Here is a 19,555-nt window from a genome sequence, read left to right on the forward strand (position 1 = left end):
TAAATCACATTATATTAACCATAATGTGCAGGAACATTGATTTTATTCAATTAATTGAGAAGAACTTGTACATTTGGCATGCATCCAATACAGCAAGAAGTAGATTTCACCAAACTTCATTTTAAAATGTTGCTTGTTTTTCAAAACCATAAGACTAATGGCTACTAATCGATTTCCACTTTATGGCAAGCAAGCACTCACCAATTCAGCATGCCTCCACCACAACATATTTTATTATTAAAAAAGGAAACCTTTCACTCTTTTTTTTAACAACCTGAGTGAATTACACCAAATTCATCCAAAAATCTATACACACTTTTTACATTCAGTATGAAGCAATGACAAAAATGAGGGCTCCTCATTCAGCAGGAAGTATCTTAGTGCCAAAAATGTTTTACCACCTAAGTCTGAGCAGACTTCCATTCTGAAGAGGATAACACCAAACCCCATTAAAAAGAAAAAACAACCACAATAGAAAAATAAATAAAAGCGATGATTTTGAAACTTCACCTACATGAATCTGGAAGGTAAGAAAAAAAAACTAAAGTCTGGGTTTCATTGTCTTTATTTTTACAGTGAACTCAAAACGCCTTCACTTCAAACCAAATATCCATCAAATGTTGTTCCTACTTTTAAATCTGTATATATAATATTAAACTTGGCATATGATCAATAAACATTTTTATTTTAGAATAATACTTTCTGCATAATGAGTTCCATCAAAAACAAACATTTATATTCCAACACACAAACACACACATTCAGCATCGAAACAAAGGCTTTACAGCAGTAAATGTACGCATGGTCAGTGACTTCTTTAAAAAGTTAAAATCAGAATACTTGGTGCTCTTAACGTCAGAAATAACTTATGACCTGCATAACTATCTATGTTTCTATGTCAAAAAGGAAACACGGCTCTTCTACCACCAACAAAAACATCATAAATGTCAAATAAGCGCAAACTGATTAACTTTCCCTAGTGCGACTATCACCATTTAATCAACACCAAAATATCTGCAGGAATCTCTAATAAAAGCAACACAATATGGCTCGGAGGTCACACAAGGAATATCTAAGCACTCCCTGGCTCAGTGCTTTGTAATAAAACAAGCTGCTTTCTGTTTCAAAAAAGAAATATTTTCTACGTAACAAGAACAAGATGATGCATCAAGTGAACAAAAGCTTCAGTTTTTTGGTCTGTCGTAGATTTTAGGGATTCAGTTCCATCTTGAAAGATCATGAAGATTAACAATAAAAACTAAATAATTCAGAACAAAAAGGTACATTTGTTTTCCACAAAGTTGTGGACGGTTTGTTTTAATGGATGTGTGGTTGGGACGGAGCTAGGACTCTATCCAAATGTAGTGCACATTTTAACCAAATGTATCAAATGAAAATGTGAATAAATGCTTGTTGAAATTACATTATTTTGAGTTGGTTCAAATAGACAAGTACGTGACGAACCATTGTTTATTTGGTAAACATTTGATCCTTTCTGATCAAAAGTAGGACAAAAATAAATAAAAATATTTACTATTTTTCAGATTTATTTTATTTAGTAATCACAGAAAAATGGTTTCGCCTCAAAATGTGTCATTTTTTTCTCAAAAATAAGGGAATCTGATTTTGTAAATTAAAGCATTGACCACAGCTTCATTTATAACTTTTTTACTACAAAGGCCCTAATAATCCGACAACAGTGATGTTGATAAAAATCTTCTTTTACAATACATTATATTTTTATATATATTTAAAACCTATTAACACTGTACGATTGTAAAATAAATTGGCAGTATAAACTTGTTTTTTTCACAGTCCACTATTATATTATATTTCCTTTTTTGTATATTTATAAAATGTTAACACACTATTTTCTAATAGTTTTTACAATCATTTGTAATAGCAGTATATTTTAAAACTACATTTCTTTCACTGCGTTGTATGTATGCACTATTATTCACCATAACAAATTCCTTGTATGAGTAGACCTATTTTGCAATGAACTGAATTCTGATTCTCTTGATTCTGATTGGTTGTCTGTAAAAATGAATCCCATTTTAAGTTGAGATATTTGGTCATAAAACGTTCCTCCTTCCTGAAGTCGTCTAACAAAACAAGTGCAGTTTCACGTCTTATTTATGTGCACAAACCCTTAAAATAACAAAAGATAAATAGAAACGGTGGTGGACATGCAGCTGAAGCTCTCACTCTCTCTTTGTCTCACTGTGACTTCCTGTTGGCCTCTCGCTCGGCAGTGTCGAGGGCGGCCATGTTCTGCGAGGCGGTGACGAGGTGCACCACGCTGATGCCGGTCTTCAACAGACAGATGACCCCGCAGAGAGCCTGCAGCCCGTACAGCCAGCCTGAGCACACACAGCACGTTTATACTACATTAAGAATCATTTCATTTCTAAAGCACTTTTCAAGGTAATGCAGAGAGACTCCCTCTAGAGGGAACACAGGGATTTTAGTCTTTGCAGACCATTTACATGCACACAAACCTATTTAACACACTACAGGAAAGAAGAATAATAGGGCCTCATTAAAATAAAACACCAAAAATATTAATATAAAGAGTAAATATTACATATTTCCTTATTGGAGAAAATTGATAAAAAAGATGCTGTGACAAAACCACAAAAGGTGAATAATCTTTTATGCCTAACATCTGTAAAGTGACTAAAGCGGTGAGAAATGCAGTGCACTAAAAGTAGAAAGTTGCATGAAAAGAAAATAGCCAAGTACCTCACATTTGTCATGTGGTACTTTAGTAAATGTACGTAGAGGAGGAGGTTCGTTACCTGCAGGCTCCTCGATGTGATGCAGGATGTAGAGCAGACAGAAGAAGAGCTCGTTCCCGGCGCACATCACAAACAGTACGGGCTGCAACACACACACACACACACACATCACTGTCACTCTTTACATTCATAGATTTTAAAAATATAATAATAATAATAATAAACAAGATCTGTATAGAATCTAATAAATAACAGTTCAGAAGTGCTATACAATAAAAAAAACGATCACATTTTAAACACAAAGAGGATAAAAACGAACTAAACTTCAAAAACGAAATGCATGAAAAAAGAGAAGGTAAAAAATGAAATGACAAATAAATACACTTTTCCAGGTTAAATGTAAGTGTTTTAGTTTCATCTACCTGGATGGGCAAGTGGGTCAGAAATGAATTTGAATGGAGTATATTTGATCAATCGTCTCATGTATTGTCCCTAATCAAATCAAGTCAAAGTCTAAAGTTAATTTTCATCTTTTTTTAGCAGCCATATCATCTAACTGTGCTCCAGGCCCGCTGTGGAAAACTCACACCTTAGCTACCTCCATTATCAAGTTCGGAAAAAACGATGTAAAAATAATTAGAGCGAGGCCTCTCAGGGCTTTGTGAGCCATTAATAGAATCTTAATATAAATCTAAAAGAGTGTACGGGAGCCAGGGGGGGTGAAACAGGAGACATGATGAATTAGTATGTTAGGAGCTGGAGACGGGAGAAGGGTTTCTGCACTGATGCCAGAGAGAAGACAGTGACAGTAATCTGATTAATGAGGGCATGATGTACAGTACGGGGGGGGGTGTGTGTGTGTGTGTGTGTGTGTGTGTGTGTGTGTGTGTGTGTGTGTGTGTGTTTCACCTTGGACGTGTAGTAGACCCGGAGGATGGGGTTTCCAGAGAGGTCGATTGTCTTGTGACTGGATGATCCTTTTATCGTTGAGCTGAGAAAATAAAAACGATGAAAGGATAAAAGATGATGAGCAGCATATTCCCTCTGAACCACACACCCTGAAAAGCGTGTTCAACTTTCTAAAAACAGCACAATTAAATATGTTATCATAGCCAAAAATATTTTAAAAACACATTTCCACCTTTCGAGAGTCCTTCAATGTGTGACGAACGCAACTGTTGGGAGATAATACCCCCCAAAAAGCGTTAAATTGTGATTCTTCATTAAAATCACTTTATATAATCAATTTCTTGAAATATTATAACTCGTGTTAAGGATGAAGAAAATGTCTCAAATGAATGATACAAAGTCTTCCTTCTCAAGGAGAGGGTGCCTTAGGGATAGGAAGGAACATCATCTTCCCTGGCTGAATCTACAATGCAGGAATCAAATGAAATCTAGAGACCACCTATTAAAGCAGAGCTTGAAATCCGGACTATCCACTGACAGGCAGAAATTCACTCATGCTCGTAACAATGTAACACAAACAATAAGACAGGCCAAAGCTAACTTTTTCATCAATATAATTGAAGGTGCGAAAGGTAACGATAAAAACCTTTGGCAAATCCTAAATAAACTATTAGGTAAACATACCAAACAGGAAAATAATGCTCTAGAATTAAAAATCAATGATGCCCTGATAAAAGACCCTGCAGTGTTGGCTAGCTCTCTAAATGAGTGTTTCTTAAATAGTGCTTTGGACATCACAAAGCTCTTCCCGCCATCTGAGGTCTCACCTGACTGTGGATACACATCCAGTTTTTGTCCTGGAGGAAATCACAGAGGCTGAGGTAAAAAATATATTCTTAGGGTTAAGAGGTTCTAAGTTTAGGGATGCAGATGATTTAGAAACCAACTTTATAAAGACAAATATTGACGGTCTCATAAAACCAATTACTATGCTAGTAAATCAATCTATCAGCACGAGGGAAGTTCCATCATCCTGGAAGGTGGCCACGGTGACACCGATCTTTAAATCGGGGTATAATGCAATGATGTCCAATTATAGACTAATCAGCATCTTCCCCTGTGTCTCTAAGATAGCTGAGAAATGGGTGTCAAAACTAATCACCAAACATTTAGATAAAGGTTTCGCTCCATTCCACCCAATGCAGTTTGGTTTTCGTGCTCACCACTCCACTGAGACAGCTAACTGTGTCTTTGTGGAAAAGGTTAAATGTATGTTGGACACGAGCCCATATGTAAGTGCTGTCTTCCTTGATCTCAGGAAGGCTTTTGACACTGTTTGACCACCAAAATGCTCCCTTACAAAGCCGACTTATTTCATTTCGGCAGATTCAGTACATTAGTTTAAGTCTTAGTTATCAAACAGAAAACAGTGTGTTTTGGTCAACGGTGCCAAATCCCCTTACCTTGTGAACCCTGTTGGGGTTCCACAAGGTTCCATTCTTGGACCATTACTGTTTTCTCTGTACATTAATGACTTGCCTAATGTATGTCCTGAGTTGAATGTGCAAATGTATGCCGATGATGCGGTCATCTTTATTCAGGGGGAAAACACTGAAATTATCTCATCCTGTCTCTCAAATGCTTTGGACAAGGTTCAACACTGGCTGAACAACATTTGCTTACAGTTGTAGGTAAAAAAAAACAGTATGCATGATGTTCAGTAAACGACCAGTCAAAATCAAAGGATCCAACGTGTTTTTAAACGGAGCAGAATTAGAACTAGTCTCCCACTTCAAGTATCTTGGAGTCATACTGGACTCAAACTTGACTTTTAAGAAACATATTAAGAAAGAATCCAATACCATTAAATTCNCTGGTCAACATTTGCTTAAAGTTAAATGCAAATACATAAATATAGAACTAGTCCCCCACTTCAAGTATCTTGGAGTCATACTGGACTCAAACTTGACTTTTAAGAAACATATTAAGAAAGAATCCAATACCATTAAATTCAACTTGCAAAACTTTAAACAAATTAGACCCTTCTTAACTGTCAATGCTGCAAAGTCATACCTCCACTGTATGATTCTATCCCACATTGAATACTGTTTCACAAACTGGTCGTTTGCTTGTGCCACAAACCTGAAACCCATAGAACAGCTGTTCAAGAGAGCTATCAAGGTGTTTGACAGAAAGCCATTTTCATACCACCACTATACCATCCTTGGCTGGTGTACCTGTGCAGGTGCAGCCAGTGGCTGGCGATGTCCACACACATGCTGATCTGAAACAGGAAGGTGTAGGAGGGGTAGAGCAGCGACAGGTTGACCAGCAGACACATGGTGGCACAGCGGTCCGTCAGCATGTCCATCATCGCCCCGAACTTAGTGGCTGAGAGAGCGCAGTGACAAATACATGATGATAGGATCAGAAACTATTCAAACATCAGCAACTCAATTCATTACATATTTATAAATAAGAACAGAGTGTGCATGTGTGGCAGAAAAATAACAAACATTTAAAATCCTAAAAGGTTTTTGTCCTAAAATCATGTGTTTAATCTCAAAGAATAAGGGAGTTTTCTAACACTTATATCAAAACGTTGCAAATAATCTGCCAGGAAAATGTGCCTACATCTTTTCATATGAGTGGAAATGGTATTAAAACACAGTATATCAATAAGGCCATCATCAGCTGGAAAGTGATTGATCTCATTAATCTCAATTTTTATTTTCATGCCTTGTGTTTTGCACCCGGCCCTGCAGTCTCATGCTTGTGGTGGTCACAGTTTAGCTGCTAACTGTCATGCTTTTAATTGACTGTACTCACACTGCTGTAAAATTTCACTTTTTTTTACAATTGAATATAGTTACTAGTGGCAGCTACTTCAATACTTTTATAATGATGATTTTAGCTAGGATGTGGTCTTACAAAGACTTTTATTTTATTCATGTGTGCTTGACACTTTATTTAATGTTATGTATGAGATTCATTATTATAAGCAGAGATGGCAAAAGTACACTCGTCCTTCACTCTGTTTGTTTAAAAATACTCTGGGAAAAGTTGAAGCACTCATTAAACTTCTTTACTCAAGTAAAAGTAAAGAAGTTTGAGGTTTTAAATGTATTTAAAAAAAGTAGCCATAACTTCAAACTGTTTTATAGTTGCTCTGATAACTGGACCTAACGTTATATTGATAGAACATTAAAGAACTTATATTTCAAATAGTAACTGTTAATGTCATATATACACAGATTGTGTTTTCTGTATGACACTAGGTTGAAATAGGCGCTCAATGACTCAAAATAATAATGATCACGCCACCCAACACAGATTCAAACTAAAGTAACCAGCCTATTTTGAAAATGTAAGAAGTAGAAAGGGCAGGTATTAAGAGTTAATAATGTAAGGAGTACAAATTAAAGTAAAGTACTGATACCAGAAACATCTACTTAAGTACAGTAACAAAGTATTTGTACTCCACTACGTCCCACCTCTGATTATAAGAACAACGGTACGGACAACTCTTTAAAGCTTTAAACAAGTCATACATTTCATGATGTGGACTTTTCTTAGAGACATTACCACAACACATCTACTTTTTCTTAGATAGGTACAAATCCCCCCTGCACTTACACTGGTTGAGGGCCCGCGCAGCGTGGCCGTCGAAGGCGTCCAGCAGGGCGCTGAGCAGGTAGCAGAAGACGGCGGGCCAGGGGCAGCAGGGCATCAGGAGGAAGGAGATGAACGCCAGCGCAATGCGGGCGTAACCTGAAGCACAAACACAGCTGTGAGCTCTTCTGTTTCACAATGACAGTGCGTACAGAAGCACAGAATACAACCTACATCAGATATGAAACATTAGAAGGGTTACACAGACTCAGCAGCACTTTATTCATATATATTAGAGTAGAAAACAACAAAGCATCATTCCATTACATAAAAGTATGAGCGACATAATTGCATTGAAAACTTGTTTTGAATCAAACTTTATTTAAAGCTCAAGGAATTGGACATGCCTTTGTTACCAATAACATCAAGACTAAACTTAAAAGCAAGCAAATACAAACTAAATCATAACAAAGCCCTGATGTATGTGTTTTATTATTTACAGAGGACAGAAACTTTTCTTAGCTATCTAGAATTAACATCAGTGATGGAAGGATTAAACCAACAAAAGGGTGTTAATGCCACAAATGTACTTAAAATGCCAAATATAATAGTTCTTATTATGTAAAATGGTCAATTTCTATTGTTTTGTATTATTGGATCAAAAATTATGCATTAATGACATGCTGTTTAGCAGATAGGATCATTCAAGTATCATTCGTTTTTGGACTTGAGTAATAATAATTGTTATGCTATATTAAATACTCCACTACAATAGAGGAAACTGTTGTGGTTTTTACTACTCTATATTAATAGAGTAGTGTTTGATGGGGGCTAGGGTGTTGTTCGCTTCGATGTTGTTAGTCCAAAACCTAATAAAAGAGAATTCCTTTGAAAGAAACAGAATCATAAAAAAAACTCTATATTTCCGAGGCTGAACATAAGAATGCATTTGATTGATATAGTCGCCTTTCAGGGCTCTCAAGGTCGCCGGAAACAGTATTTAAAGACATAAGTGCAGGAACAAATACAATTTAACATTTATCAAAATGATTCTGTCGATGTACTAATCAGTAGCTTTATGTATTACGAACTAAACTATCCAGCAGCATATGAAGTAAATAGACTTACTTATTTTTAAAAACATTTAAATGCACTTTTTTTTTACATTATCTGTTTTCGTACAATATTACAGAATAAACCAAGAGGGATTTATCTTTATTGGGATACTTTGCTTTTAGGATTTTAGAGGCCTGGAGAAAAATACGTCACAATAAACAAAGCAAGAACTAGAAAACAAATGCATGAATTCAGTGTAATAGATAGATACAAAGATACATATATGGATGAATAATGTTTGATCTTTCTATCTGTGGCCCTTTGAATGGACTTTTGGTGTGACTTCCAGCATCATCCCCTGTATGTAGGCTAACGCTAAACTAGCTACAGTAAACGGTGAAAACAGTAAAATACTCACCAATTAAATTGGGAACGAAGTAGAAAATATTTTCTTGCTCCATTGTTGATGTTTGTGTCGTGTTATGTCTCTGTTAGCTTCGTATTATAACTCCTATTTGAAAGAGAAGCTCCCTCAAAGCGACAGGATGCTAGTTGAACGATGACTTCCTCACAGCAGCTAAACGTCAATCAACAACAGAAACACCACTTCCGGATACATTTCAGAATAAAAGCTTCATAATGGTTCATTTAGTGAAGACAAGTCAGTCATCCATTTTAAAAGCAAAAATAACAAGCCTCTGAAATAATGATTGGTTGTCGAGTTGTTTTTTTTGTAAAGTTTGATAAAGAAAATACATACTGACTGAAAACAACACTTAACAATTGATCAAAGAATGAATACTAACATATATAATAAATTTGTAATTAAAAATGTTTGGATCATGGTTTTTAGTTATAAAAGTCACAGTATTGTACATTTTAATATTTTTTAAAGTACGCTTCCTTTCATACATTAAGAAGTTAAGGATCATTTTCAATGAAGGCCTTTACTGTGAAAATTTTAGAGTGACTTCACGGCTTCTCTGGTTGGTTGGTTTATATTTTGACGTCATGGGAAGCAGCCAACAACGTGCAGCACGCGCCTCCCCTTTAATAACGTTTTAAGTCACCGGAAGTTCATTTCCTTCAAGATAAGACATTTTAGACAAAGATATACGCGAATAAAGAAATGGTAGTACACTTAAACAATATATCACGACATATTGAAAAAACGTCATTTAATTTATTTAGTCTGGAAAATAATCAGTTTCCACTTTGTTCCTTATTTGAATTATTTATTTGTACGTTTCTACTTAGGTGCTTACCATTATTACTTAGTTTCGTCAAAATAATGGTTTTGAATTTATAAATATTTTTTACATTATGGCATGTTTTTGTTTAACTATTTTCAGATTGTTAGTTAGTTTGAGGATAAAGTACATAGGGAAAATAGGACAAATCAAAAGTAATGAAAAGTTTAAGTGAAAGACAAATCATTACCAAGACAAAGCATGATGAGCAGACCAAAGAAAGGTCAAACAAGAACATTGGAATAAAGTATATATCAAAAATCTCTTGCATTATGACACAAATATGTTTCTTCTTGCACCAGTTAAAGACCCCATAAATAAAAACAAAGAGACACTTCTGTTTTTGTTCATTTATTTCTCCAAATGTATTTTCCGTTACGTTTCTGTACAACTAATGTCTCAACATTTTGAACCTGAACATGTTAAACTCGACCTCCAGCTGTAAAAACCAGATTGAAATCCATCCATCACACATCCATCAGACTCATGTTCATCATCATCTTCATCCTTCCTGTCAGTTATCTTCCTGCAGGCCACAAACAGAGGGGGGGGGGTTCCTGTGGAGGAGGCGACTTTGTCCCACAGAAACATATACAACTGCATCAGGGAAAATATAGAACCACATGAAAAATGAAGTAAACCTATGGATGAATTAAAGTTATAACAGCACGGCTTTATGGGAAATGTGCTTGTTTGCCATCAGTCTGGAACTAGCAGTGTCTTCCCATTTTAAAAACAGTTGAATTTACATCTTTTAAACCTAATATTTAGAGCTTTTGGACTTCTATTCGGACGAAACAAGACATTTTAACATTTCATTGTTTTCTTTTGTCAAATAAATTGACATTATGAAAATAATGACTGATCTGACAGCAAACCTGCACATTTCCCAAAATGTTCCTTTCATTTGGAGGAGATGAAAACACAGAAATCCTGATGTCAGTAAACTCAACAATAGAAAAGGGAAGAATTGACCTCTAGTCTCTCTGCAGGAGATGTATTCTGAGTGCAGCATTATACATAAAAGCATCTCCGGAATGATAAGCATCTTTACAAAACAATGCATTTAAAAAATAAAAATAAAAGTTGGCAAAATGAAATCTCACAAACATTTTCTTGAGTTTTTTTTTTTTTTGAGGGAGTCATCTCCATCAACACAACATGTGGGATGAGTTTGTTTTCTCCACCTGAACATATTTTAGTGTTAAAAGTCCAGCTTGTAAAGATGACATTTAGAAACATTTCCCAGCTTCGACTGTTTTACAACCCCTCCTTCTGCATTTCCTATCTAACAGTTGCACACATACAGGAACTGAAATATTGAAGCAATAATACAAAGTCTGCATAAAAAAAAAAAAGAAGTATTATTTGAAGTCCGCCCAAACATTCTTTTACTATCAGTGCAAATGAGGTAGACGTGACAGCGACAGACAGCATCAGATCACACTGAGGCCGGCCTCCTGCAGACGCCATGTTGGCAGGAAGTCCGCTGATTTAGTTCCCGCCGCAGCAGGAAGTGACCCGATGATTTTTCTACCCATTCACGCCGTGCAAAATCAAATTATGAGCTGTTTGTCCAGAAAAGTCCTGCAAATAAAGCTCCACAAAGTGTTCAATATCTGATCAATAAGCAATTACAGCACAACAAGTCATTATCATTCATAATAATTCTTTATATATTTTACACGAAAAAACATTTTGTATAGGACATTAAAGTAATATCTGATAAAACTTATCTTTGATGTAAAATATAAAGAAATTAACAAATATTTGTGAATGTTCTTATTTAAACTAAACTCATTACTTGTCATATTAATAAAATAACACTTAAGATAATGAGATAAGTGTAAACATGTTCTCCACAAACTGGAGAACTTAATATATATATTTGACACAATGTATTTTCATATTACCATTCATGTCATAATGCGTATTTATATTACTAAATATTGAACACTGTGGCGAAATATTTTTCAGGTTACAGTGTTTTATGAGCTGGAAAATAATAATAGAAATAAAAACATGGCACCGAACGTCATGAAATAGTCTGAAAGATTATGAAAATTACTCAGCTCCACTGTGGGCTTTCCACACTTTAATACTGGCTCAAAAAAATAAAAGGTCAAAATTGGAACTCAGGCCTGCCCAAAGGAATGCTGGGAAAGGTAGTCCTTAGAAACATTAATATTTTTTCTTTTTTTTTATAGCTCTATCACAGTAAAATTGCGCTATTTCCCCACCTAGTGGTTAAAAATGAGCATACAACATAAATATTACAGCTGCAGTAGAGGTAATAATAATGATAGCGTCTATTTGTCTAAAACAACACGTACATCATTATTATTACTCTAACACAGTCTCAGTTAGTGCTTTATGTACACTGCTAAGTACAATGCAAGTCAAAGTGTTTGGACAGTGAACAATCTTCAGTATATACCTGCTACATTTACAGGTATCTTACATTTATTTATACGCATTTATATAAATAGGTAGTGTGCACGTTATCCATACAAATGACGTCTGTACACAAGATCCATGCACTGTAACTGTAACTAATTTATTTGTAATGCAACATGTACATCTATCGACAGATGCAGAGCAGACTGAAGAAAGGGGAAACAACAGGTGGAGGACACACACACACACACACACACACACACACACACACACACACACACACACACACACACACACACACACACACACACACACACACACACACACACACACACACACACACACACGACACACACACACACACACACACACACACACACACACACACACACACACACACACAGAGAGATTTAGTGCTTGGCTCACTCAAAAATACTCTCTGGCAACGTCCCTTTAAAGGAGCAGTCAGACATTTCGGGACATTTTATGATTTGCTTTTTAAAATGTAAATGATTGTGTAAGTGGTATAATTATAATTTTAAAAATTCGTTTAAAAATCAAGTAATTGTCTTGGTTTATAGACATTAATTTGCACTGAAAAAGCCTAATTGAAGTAAAATAAATCTGAGTATCCAAATGTTTATTGTCAATTTGATATGAATCTGTTTTTTTCCCTTACATTTTGAACTATTTATATAGTAAATGTAAGACTTTAATCCTAGAGAATTTATTCTGTAAATTAACAACTTAAAAGATAGTAGTTTTTCTCATAAATTTGAGTTTTATCCAGTAAAATGATGACCTTTTTTCTTGTACATTGATGAGTTTTTTTTCTCTCTTAAAGTAACACTTAAATCTTGTAAATTCTAAATTATTTCAGAATATTGTCCCCCTCCCCTCCTGGGTAAGGGTAATTTCTGTCATTTCTATATACCTACAATGTTCCTTATAAGCGATAAAAAAAAACACCAAAGTTCCCAAACAGGCAGACCGCCCCTTTAAGGGGACTTAAGGGCAGTGGTAAAGTTGTCCTGGGTCAGCCCAACAAACAGGTGGCAGTGTTTCTTTAAATTGTCATTTACAGAACCTTATTTATCACTACACACAAAAAGAACTGTGTTTTCTAGGAATCTTCCCTTGGTCGAGCCCTCCGCCCGCCTCGCTGAACGTATGTAACTTTTTTTTTTTAAAAAGAAAAGAAAAAAACTTGGTTTACAATTTACCGTTATTTACATAGTTACAGTGGTTTTTAAAGCACCGCTAGCCAAGTGGAAGCTCCACAACAGTCGCCTGAAAACCAGAAGGTAGACCTGCTGGACTTTAAACCCGCTCTCTGCAGCTCAACCGTTACCGTGCAACAGATTCAATGTGGCGCACAATGAACAAATGCACAAATTCTGGTCTGTTTTTTGAGATATACTTTGTCTTGTTCATATTGGGGCACATGGCTCAATTTTCACATGTGGACGTTGTGTTTCATTTGTTGGGATTGTTTAGTTCCGACACCTCCTGTGCAACTCATTAATAATGTTTGGAAGAGGTTAGCAGTGATTTTAATACTTCTGTAGTGACTAAATAAAAAAGGCATCCTTTCTTTGTGCATCAGGAACACTTTTAAGTCCCTGTACACATCAGGAAAGGAAATAATTTACATTTAAAATCGGGGTATTTCTTTGTTTTTTAAGTATTAACTTTGCTCCGGCTCTAAGAAGCATCTTAAAATATGTCAAAAACCTAAAGCTCTCTTTTAAAAAGAAGCAGAGCTCAGATCAGAGAATCAGGAGTAAGAGAGGTGGGAGCCGTTAGAAATGTGAGAAGTGACTGACGTGCTCCGGCTGAGCCCGCCGTCGCTCCCCCCGCCTCCCCCCGGCCCTCCGGACGCCGTCCTCCTCAGGGGCTGGGGGCTGTTCCTGAGCGCCATGAGGCCCGGGCCCCTGATGCTCAGGCCGCCGCCACCGCCGTATCCTCCTTGTGACGACGAAGAGGACGAGGCGGAGGACGGAGGAGAGGAGGAAGACAGGGAAATTGGAGGAGGCGGTGGCGGGGGAGGCAGCAGAGCCAGAGACTGGGAGGAGGCATGGGAGGCGAGGTGGTGGTGGTGGTGGTGTCCCTGGGAGTGGTGCGGGTAGTGGCTGCTGGCTCCTCCCCCCCACTCCCGGGGCCGCTCGCGCTCCCTGCTCTCATGGGGGTCGCGGTACAGCTGCGGCGTGCTCTGGTGGTGCTGGTAGTGCTGGGGAAGGTAGTGCTGCTGCTGCTGCTGTTGCTGTTGTTGTTGTTGTTGCATTTGCAGTTGTTGCTGCTGCTGCTGCTGCTGCTGCTGCTGGTGGTGGTGGTGGTGGTGGTGGGAGGGGTGATGGGAGGGGTGGGAGGAAGAGGAGGACGAGGAGGAGTGACCCCGGCTGCCGCTCTTGTACATCTCACTGTCCCTGCCGAGGCCGTGTGACGAGGCGACGGACTCTGCGCGGCTGAAGGCCCCCCCACCGTGGTTCTGACTGCGCCAGGAGGGCGTGGACACCGAGTTCTGCACGCTGTGGGACCAGTGGCTGCCGGAGCGCGGGACAGGCCGCGAGGGCCAGCCGCTGGAGCCCGAGGAGGGGCTGGGGGTGGGGTAGCCCTGGTTGTAGGCCTCGGCAGGGATCCCGCTGAGCGCCATGTTGCTGAAGCCCAGCCGCATGCTCTCCGAGTCGAACGCCTCGATCTCGTGCGCCTGCCGCTCCAGCAGAGTCCGGATCCGCTCCGAGCGCTCGTTCTGCAGGGACAGCATCTCCTCCTCGATCTGAACAAGGGTAATTACACAGTTTTCCTTTTTGTTATCTATTGTATGTTTTTCCTTTATGGATTTGAGATTTTTTTCACGTAAATTTGTACATGTAGATTTTTTAACGTTTGTCTACATTTCTGAGTTTTTTCATGTACATTTTTTGATGATTTTTTTTTTTCGTACATTTTACGTAAAATGCATGTATATACTTGTACGTTTTTCACTCATGTATGTTTGGCTTTAGATGTTTCTGATTGTTTTTCTTATCATTACGGATATCTACGGAAGTCAAATGGCTTTGTTTGGTTCATTTGTGAGTTTTTTTCTTAACGAAGTAACAACGATGAACACAAATGGATCCTTATGAAACTCATATGGTGTTGTGGTTAAAAAAGACTGGCCGACATAAAACAATAAAAGCTGCTTGGTGTATTGTTTGAAGAGGCATTGTAACGTACCCGTTGCTCGAGCAGCGCTCTGCGGATGGACACCCTCTGCTCCAGGTCCTTGACCTCCCTCTCGTGCTGCGTGTCCGTGTGGATCTTGATCTTGCTCTGGTAGGCGTTCAGCAGCTCCAGCTCCTGCTGCAGCTGCATCCTTAGCACCTGGTACTCCGCCTCCTGCGTCTCATCCAGGCGCAGCTGAGGGGACAAAACGGGACGAGCGTCAGCACCGGAGGGGCTTTATGATGATAAGGACAGCTGGACGGTTTGTTTATATGAGTGTGTTATTCAGTGTTTTAAATAAAGAATTATACTAAACTAAATGAAAACCAATAATCATTGATCTGCTGAACTTTTTTTTTGTTCAAGGTTTAGGTTTATTTCACAAAATAAAGAATTGCCTAAATTAAAAAGAAAAGTATTTTTGCCCGACCAAAAATTACAAATGATATACAATAATGAAAAAAGGTTATTTTTGGTTATTAATGATTTACATAATTAAAACAATTAACAATATCGCTGCCAATAAATTAAATAGTTATTGAAATAATAGCTTTGTCTCTAGGATTAAATATATTAAGTGTCTTTTGTTCAAGATTTATACTGTATTAATAACCCACATCATTTAGTTGTGATTTTTTGTTTTTCAAAGATTCTATTTTTTCTCCATTTTGTTGAATGACAATGAATTATTCTTTACAACTAAATAATTACTAATTTTGTTACACTGCACTCTACCCTTTTTTTGTAGCTTTTATAAATGTTTTTTTATGCTTTGAATCACTTCTGTAAAATGCTATAGTGTATATCCAGCTAAATAAAAAAGGTGGTGATTTTCTTTGTAGATGTCCTAAAATACTACTTTGTTTTTATTGTGTTAATATGATAAATATGTGTTGTTGCAGTGTGTGTCTGTGTTGGTGTTGCAGTGGGCGGTGCGCGGAGGTTCCTTGCCTTACTCACAGCCTGTGTGGACAGCATGTCGTTGATGGAGTGGTCGTACTGCTCGGCCAGGATGGCCAGCTTACGTGTTTGTTCCTCTTTGAGGCGTTTGAGGACGGCCTTGTGGTCGGATTTGGGAGTGCTCTCCAGCAGGTGGTTCCTCAGCGCTTTGTACTGCCGGGTCTGGATCTTACAGGTTTCCTGGAACTGACGCTTGATCTGGAGCTCTTTGGTCTGAAACGATAGTAAAATCAGTCAGATAGCACCAAAGTAATGTACAAATATTTTCTATATTGTAATTTTGGGGTGCCCCATCTGAATAGTTTAGTGGACTTCATCAATTTCCTTAGCATTTTCTTTTGTTTACTTTTCACACTGCATGACCTACATCTAGTGTTCATTTCGTTGACTAAAACTATGACGAAATATGTTCGTCAACAACCTTTTTTTCCATGACTAAGACGAGACCGCACCGACGTCAGTAAACAATAACGATATCAACATGCAATATCATTGACGAAAAAGGACGAGATGAAAATGTAATTTACTAAATAAAAACGTTGCCAAAATTTCTCTTTACTTTCGTTGACGAAAAAGGAGGAGACGAAATATACCGTAATTTTCGGACTATAAGCCGCGCCTTTTCCCCCATTTTTCGATTTTTACAGCTAACCGCCACTAGGGGACCTCCTAAATCTATGGATTTTACAGGTTACAGTCCACCACCTTTAACTCTATGGGCTCTATGGCCGGTCCGCGACCCCCACCTTTAAGCGGCGGGCTCCAGCAGGAAAAGCTGGAGGCCGGAAAAGAGTGAGACAGGTAGCGCGCAAAAGTAAAAGTGCAACCGAGATTGGTACGAGAGACATTATGAGAGCGAGACAGTTTGTGCAAAGGTGTTAAACGTGCGCTGGAAGCGCACCGTTTAAGTTTGTGTGTCTGAAACGCTATGTGATACAGTACAGTTTACACAGCACAGTACATGTTCTGTAGTTACTATTGCACTAAATGGTAACACTTGAATACGTTATGCAAATATGCAACTTGTTTGTTGAAATGTTAATAAATGGGAGCTTCCTCAAACAGCCATCTCTTTCCCGACAATCCCCTCTGTGCACGAACCCTTACATATGGTAATTAAAAATTAAAAACACCTGCGGCTTATAGTCCAGTGCGGCTTATATATGTACACATCATTCAACTTAGCTGCTGCGGCTTATATTCAGGTGCGCCTTATAGTCCGAAAATTCGGAATCAAAAGATAACGTTTCATCTCTGATAGTCCGTTTTTTTAAAATATTAATTTAGTTTACATGCGACAAATACTGAATACTTACTAACATATGGCCGGATACACATGTGTATATAGTGAATTTATTGTTATGTAGGGAAACCTGACTTCATAAGGTTTCTTTTTAATGTACAATTATATTTACTAAACGACAACCGGTTTTACAAAGTAACGGACGGGACGAGCTTTCGCGACCTCTGCTACATCATGTATAGGCTCCGGACATTCACGGCGACATCAACGGTGTTTTCGCGTTTTCTTCTGAAGGACCGCGTATCCAACGTACCTAACGGGAAAACCAATAAGAGCGGACACCGAGAAAAAAGGGAGGGGTCCGTTGTAACATCGCATCTGGGAACGCGGAGGGACGGAGCATTCAGTTTTGACAGGTACCTCATATTTGAGGTGGGGGTGGACTTACAGTGACGACTGATCGTATATGTGAGAGACTATTATTCTCGAGGTTGTGAATCGTCATACTTTTGTTTGTCCGCCGATGAGACGCATGCGGACGTAGAAGTTTTCATTTGACTCAGGGTTCATCACGTCTTGTTCCTATTATACGCTCGAAGCCGCAAGGGACCACTGGTAGTCGAGCTTGCTGCGCGGAGGTGGTTCGACTGTCTAGTCTCACGCGCTCGCGTAGTTTTAGTCCGTCTAGTTCAGAGGGACCCGAGAAGGGTTCTCCCCCTCTTTCCTCTGCTAAAGGAAAGACGGCTAGGAAACGTGTCAACCAGAAATTTTTTTAAGCTATATTAATCCTTGTGATTCATATATTTCTTCTTACAGTTGGACTATTCTCTATGTTTGTGTTCGCTGTAGGGCAACTCTGCGGTAGGCCAGGATGAGCGTGGTCATGTAGACCGTTTGCCCGGGTCTAGACTAGAGTTTCGTGCGAGGGGAGAGGGACGTCTCCCCCACGGGTTCTAGTTCCGCGGTTTTGGGTTTAGTATAACAGTACGGCTGTGTATAACAGCTCAGTTACTTGAATATAAGATGTGTATATCCGCATCCGATTACCTCAGTATAGGACTAGGACTATAAACGGAACTTGTGTGGGTGTCCATCAACAAACTTAGTCTATATCTTCTTAACCATATGTACGGAACCGTCTCTCATAGTCCAGTCCAACACCCACAAAAATGGTCGACACAATACCGGTGTACGAAGGGAAGACTATTTTGTTACGTTAGCGAAAAAAGAGGCGGAGTACATCGCTTTTACCCGGGTTTATACCGGAACAAAGAAAAGAGGGGTCGTCACCACCCGTAATCTGAAAAGCAACAGGCAGTAAAACTGCCTGTCCTAGCCATTGTAAAGCAGTATTAGGTAATAATTGGCTGCTCCAGAATATGGTTGAGTAGTGAGTGAGCGCGACTGCCCCCCCTATAAGTAATTGCGTCCCCACCAGTTTGAGTTATGTGTCACCCCGGGTTTTTAATTTTTTTACCCAGGATCAGCTCCCGCCTGACCAAGTTACACTTATCACGTTTTGAATAACTTTGTTAGGAATAACGTTGTATAATTTGAGACCCCCCCTTGATTGTTTCGAAAATTTACTAACGGATATTTTGTTGTCATTATTATTTTAGTCACGTAAGTTAAAGAATACCGAGATAGACGTCAAAAGGCCTCAGTAAAGAACCTAATGTAAAAAGGTGTCGGTTGGTTGTCGGAAGTTCTTTGTAAAAGGGAGTTTCTTTTTGATTTGTACGGGGACGGTTTTTCCTTTTGTAAGGTAATTTTGGTCACACTACCGAGACACTACGATGAAGTCTATGAACCACCGTACGAGTAGACCCACGTTCAGTAGTTACAAGTCGAGACTCGACTCCTTTGGGAGTCCAACCTCACTTCCCACTCCACCACGCACGTTATATGGGCCGCCTTGTCTAGATTACGCATTAAATTTTACTAGGACGCACGGCTTTAATTTAGGTGGTCCCTAAACCGGGCGCCAGAACTCAAACTGTACATAGCGCCTGGTGACGAGGGTCGGGACAAACAAAACGGTAAAAGGAAGACATTTTTCCAATCAATCTAGGCTCAGAAGGGGACCGTCAAGTTCACACGGGCGACGGGCACATTAGTTTAATGGCGGCGCGCGTCGTGTCTGTGTGTCGCGACGGGTAGGCGTCGTGCCTTTACCTATG

At 38.6% G+C, this 19,555-nt stretch overlaps 3 protein-coding genes across 3 annotated transcripts in view; all 3 read right to left on the bottom strand.

Annotated features, from left to right (window-relative positions):
• Positions 1–549: 549 nt before the first annotated feature.
• cdipt (CDP-diacylglycerol--inositol 3-phosphatidyltransferase (phosphatidylinositol synthase)) lies at positions 550–8,898 on the bottom strand. The gene is made up of 6 exons (XM_010791637.1): positions 8,737–8,898; positions 7,287–7,421; positions 5,888–6,041; positions 3,651–3,732; positions 2,802–2,883; positions 550–2,363 (listed from the first exon to the last, which is right to left on the bottom strand). The coding sequence occupies exons 1-6, from the start codon at positions 8,777–8,779 to the stop codon at positions 2,221–2,223; spliced, it is 639 nt and encodes a 212-aa protein (XP_010789939.1). The 5' UTR covers positions 8,780–8,898; the 3' UTR covers positions 550–2,220.
• Positions 8,899–12,301: 3,403 nt separating this feature from the next.
• Positions 12,302–14,285, bottom strand: LOC104963087 (serine/threonine-protein kinase TAO2-like). Its single transcript, XM_010791639.1, has one exon. It carries the CDS (start codon positions 14,247–14,249, stop codon positions 13,743–13,745), a length of 507 nt encoding a protein of 168 aa, XP_010789941.1. The 5' UTR covers positions 14,250–14,285; the 3' UTR covers positions 12,302–13,742.
• Positions 14,286–14,291: 6 nt separating this feature from the next.
• The window catches only part of LOC104963086 (serine/threonine-protein kinase TAO2-like), a gene marked incomplete at its 3' end in the record, with an annotated part of 12,638 nt that continues 7,374 nt past the window's right edge, over positions 14,292–19,555 (bottom strand). The window contains 3 exon segments of the mRNA XM_010791638.1: positions 14,292–14,741; positions 15,185–15,367; positions 16,133–16,347. Coding sequence (XP_010789940.1) covers positions 14,292–14,741; positions 15,185–15,367; positions 16,133–16,347 — 848 coding nt within the window.

This window comes from Notothenia coriiceps, unplaced genomic scaffold (assembly GCF_000735185.1).
Source record: "Notothenia coriiceps isolate Sejong01 unplaced genomic scaffold, NC01 NC01_scaffold00035604, whole genome shotgun sequence".
NCBI lineage: Eukaryota > Metazoa > Chordata > Actinopteri > Perciformes > Nototheniidae > Notothenia > Notothenia coriiceps.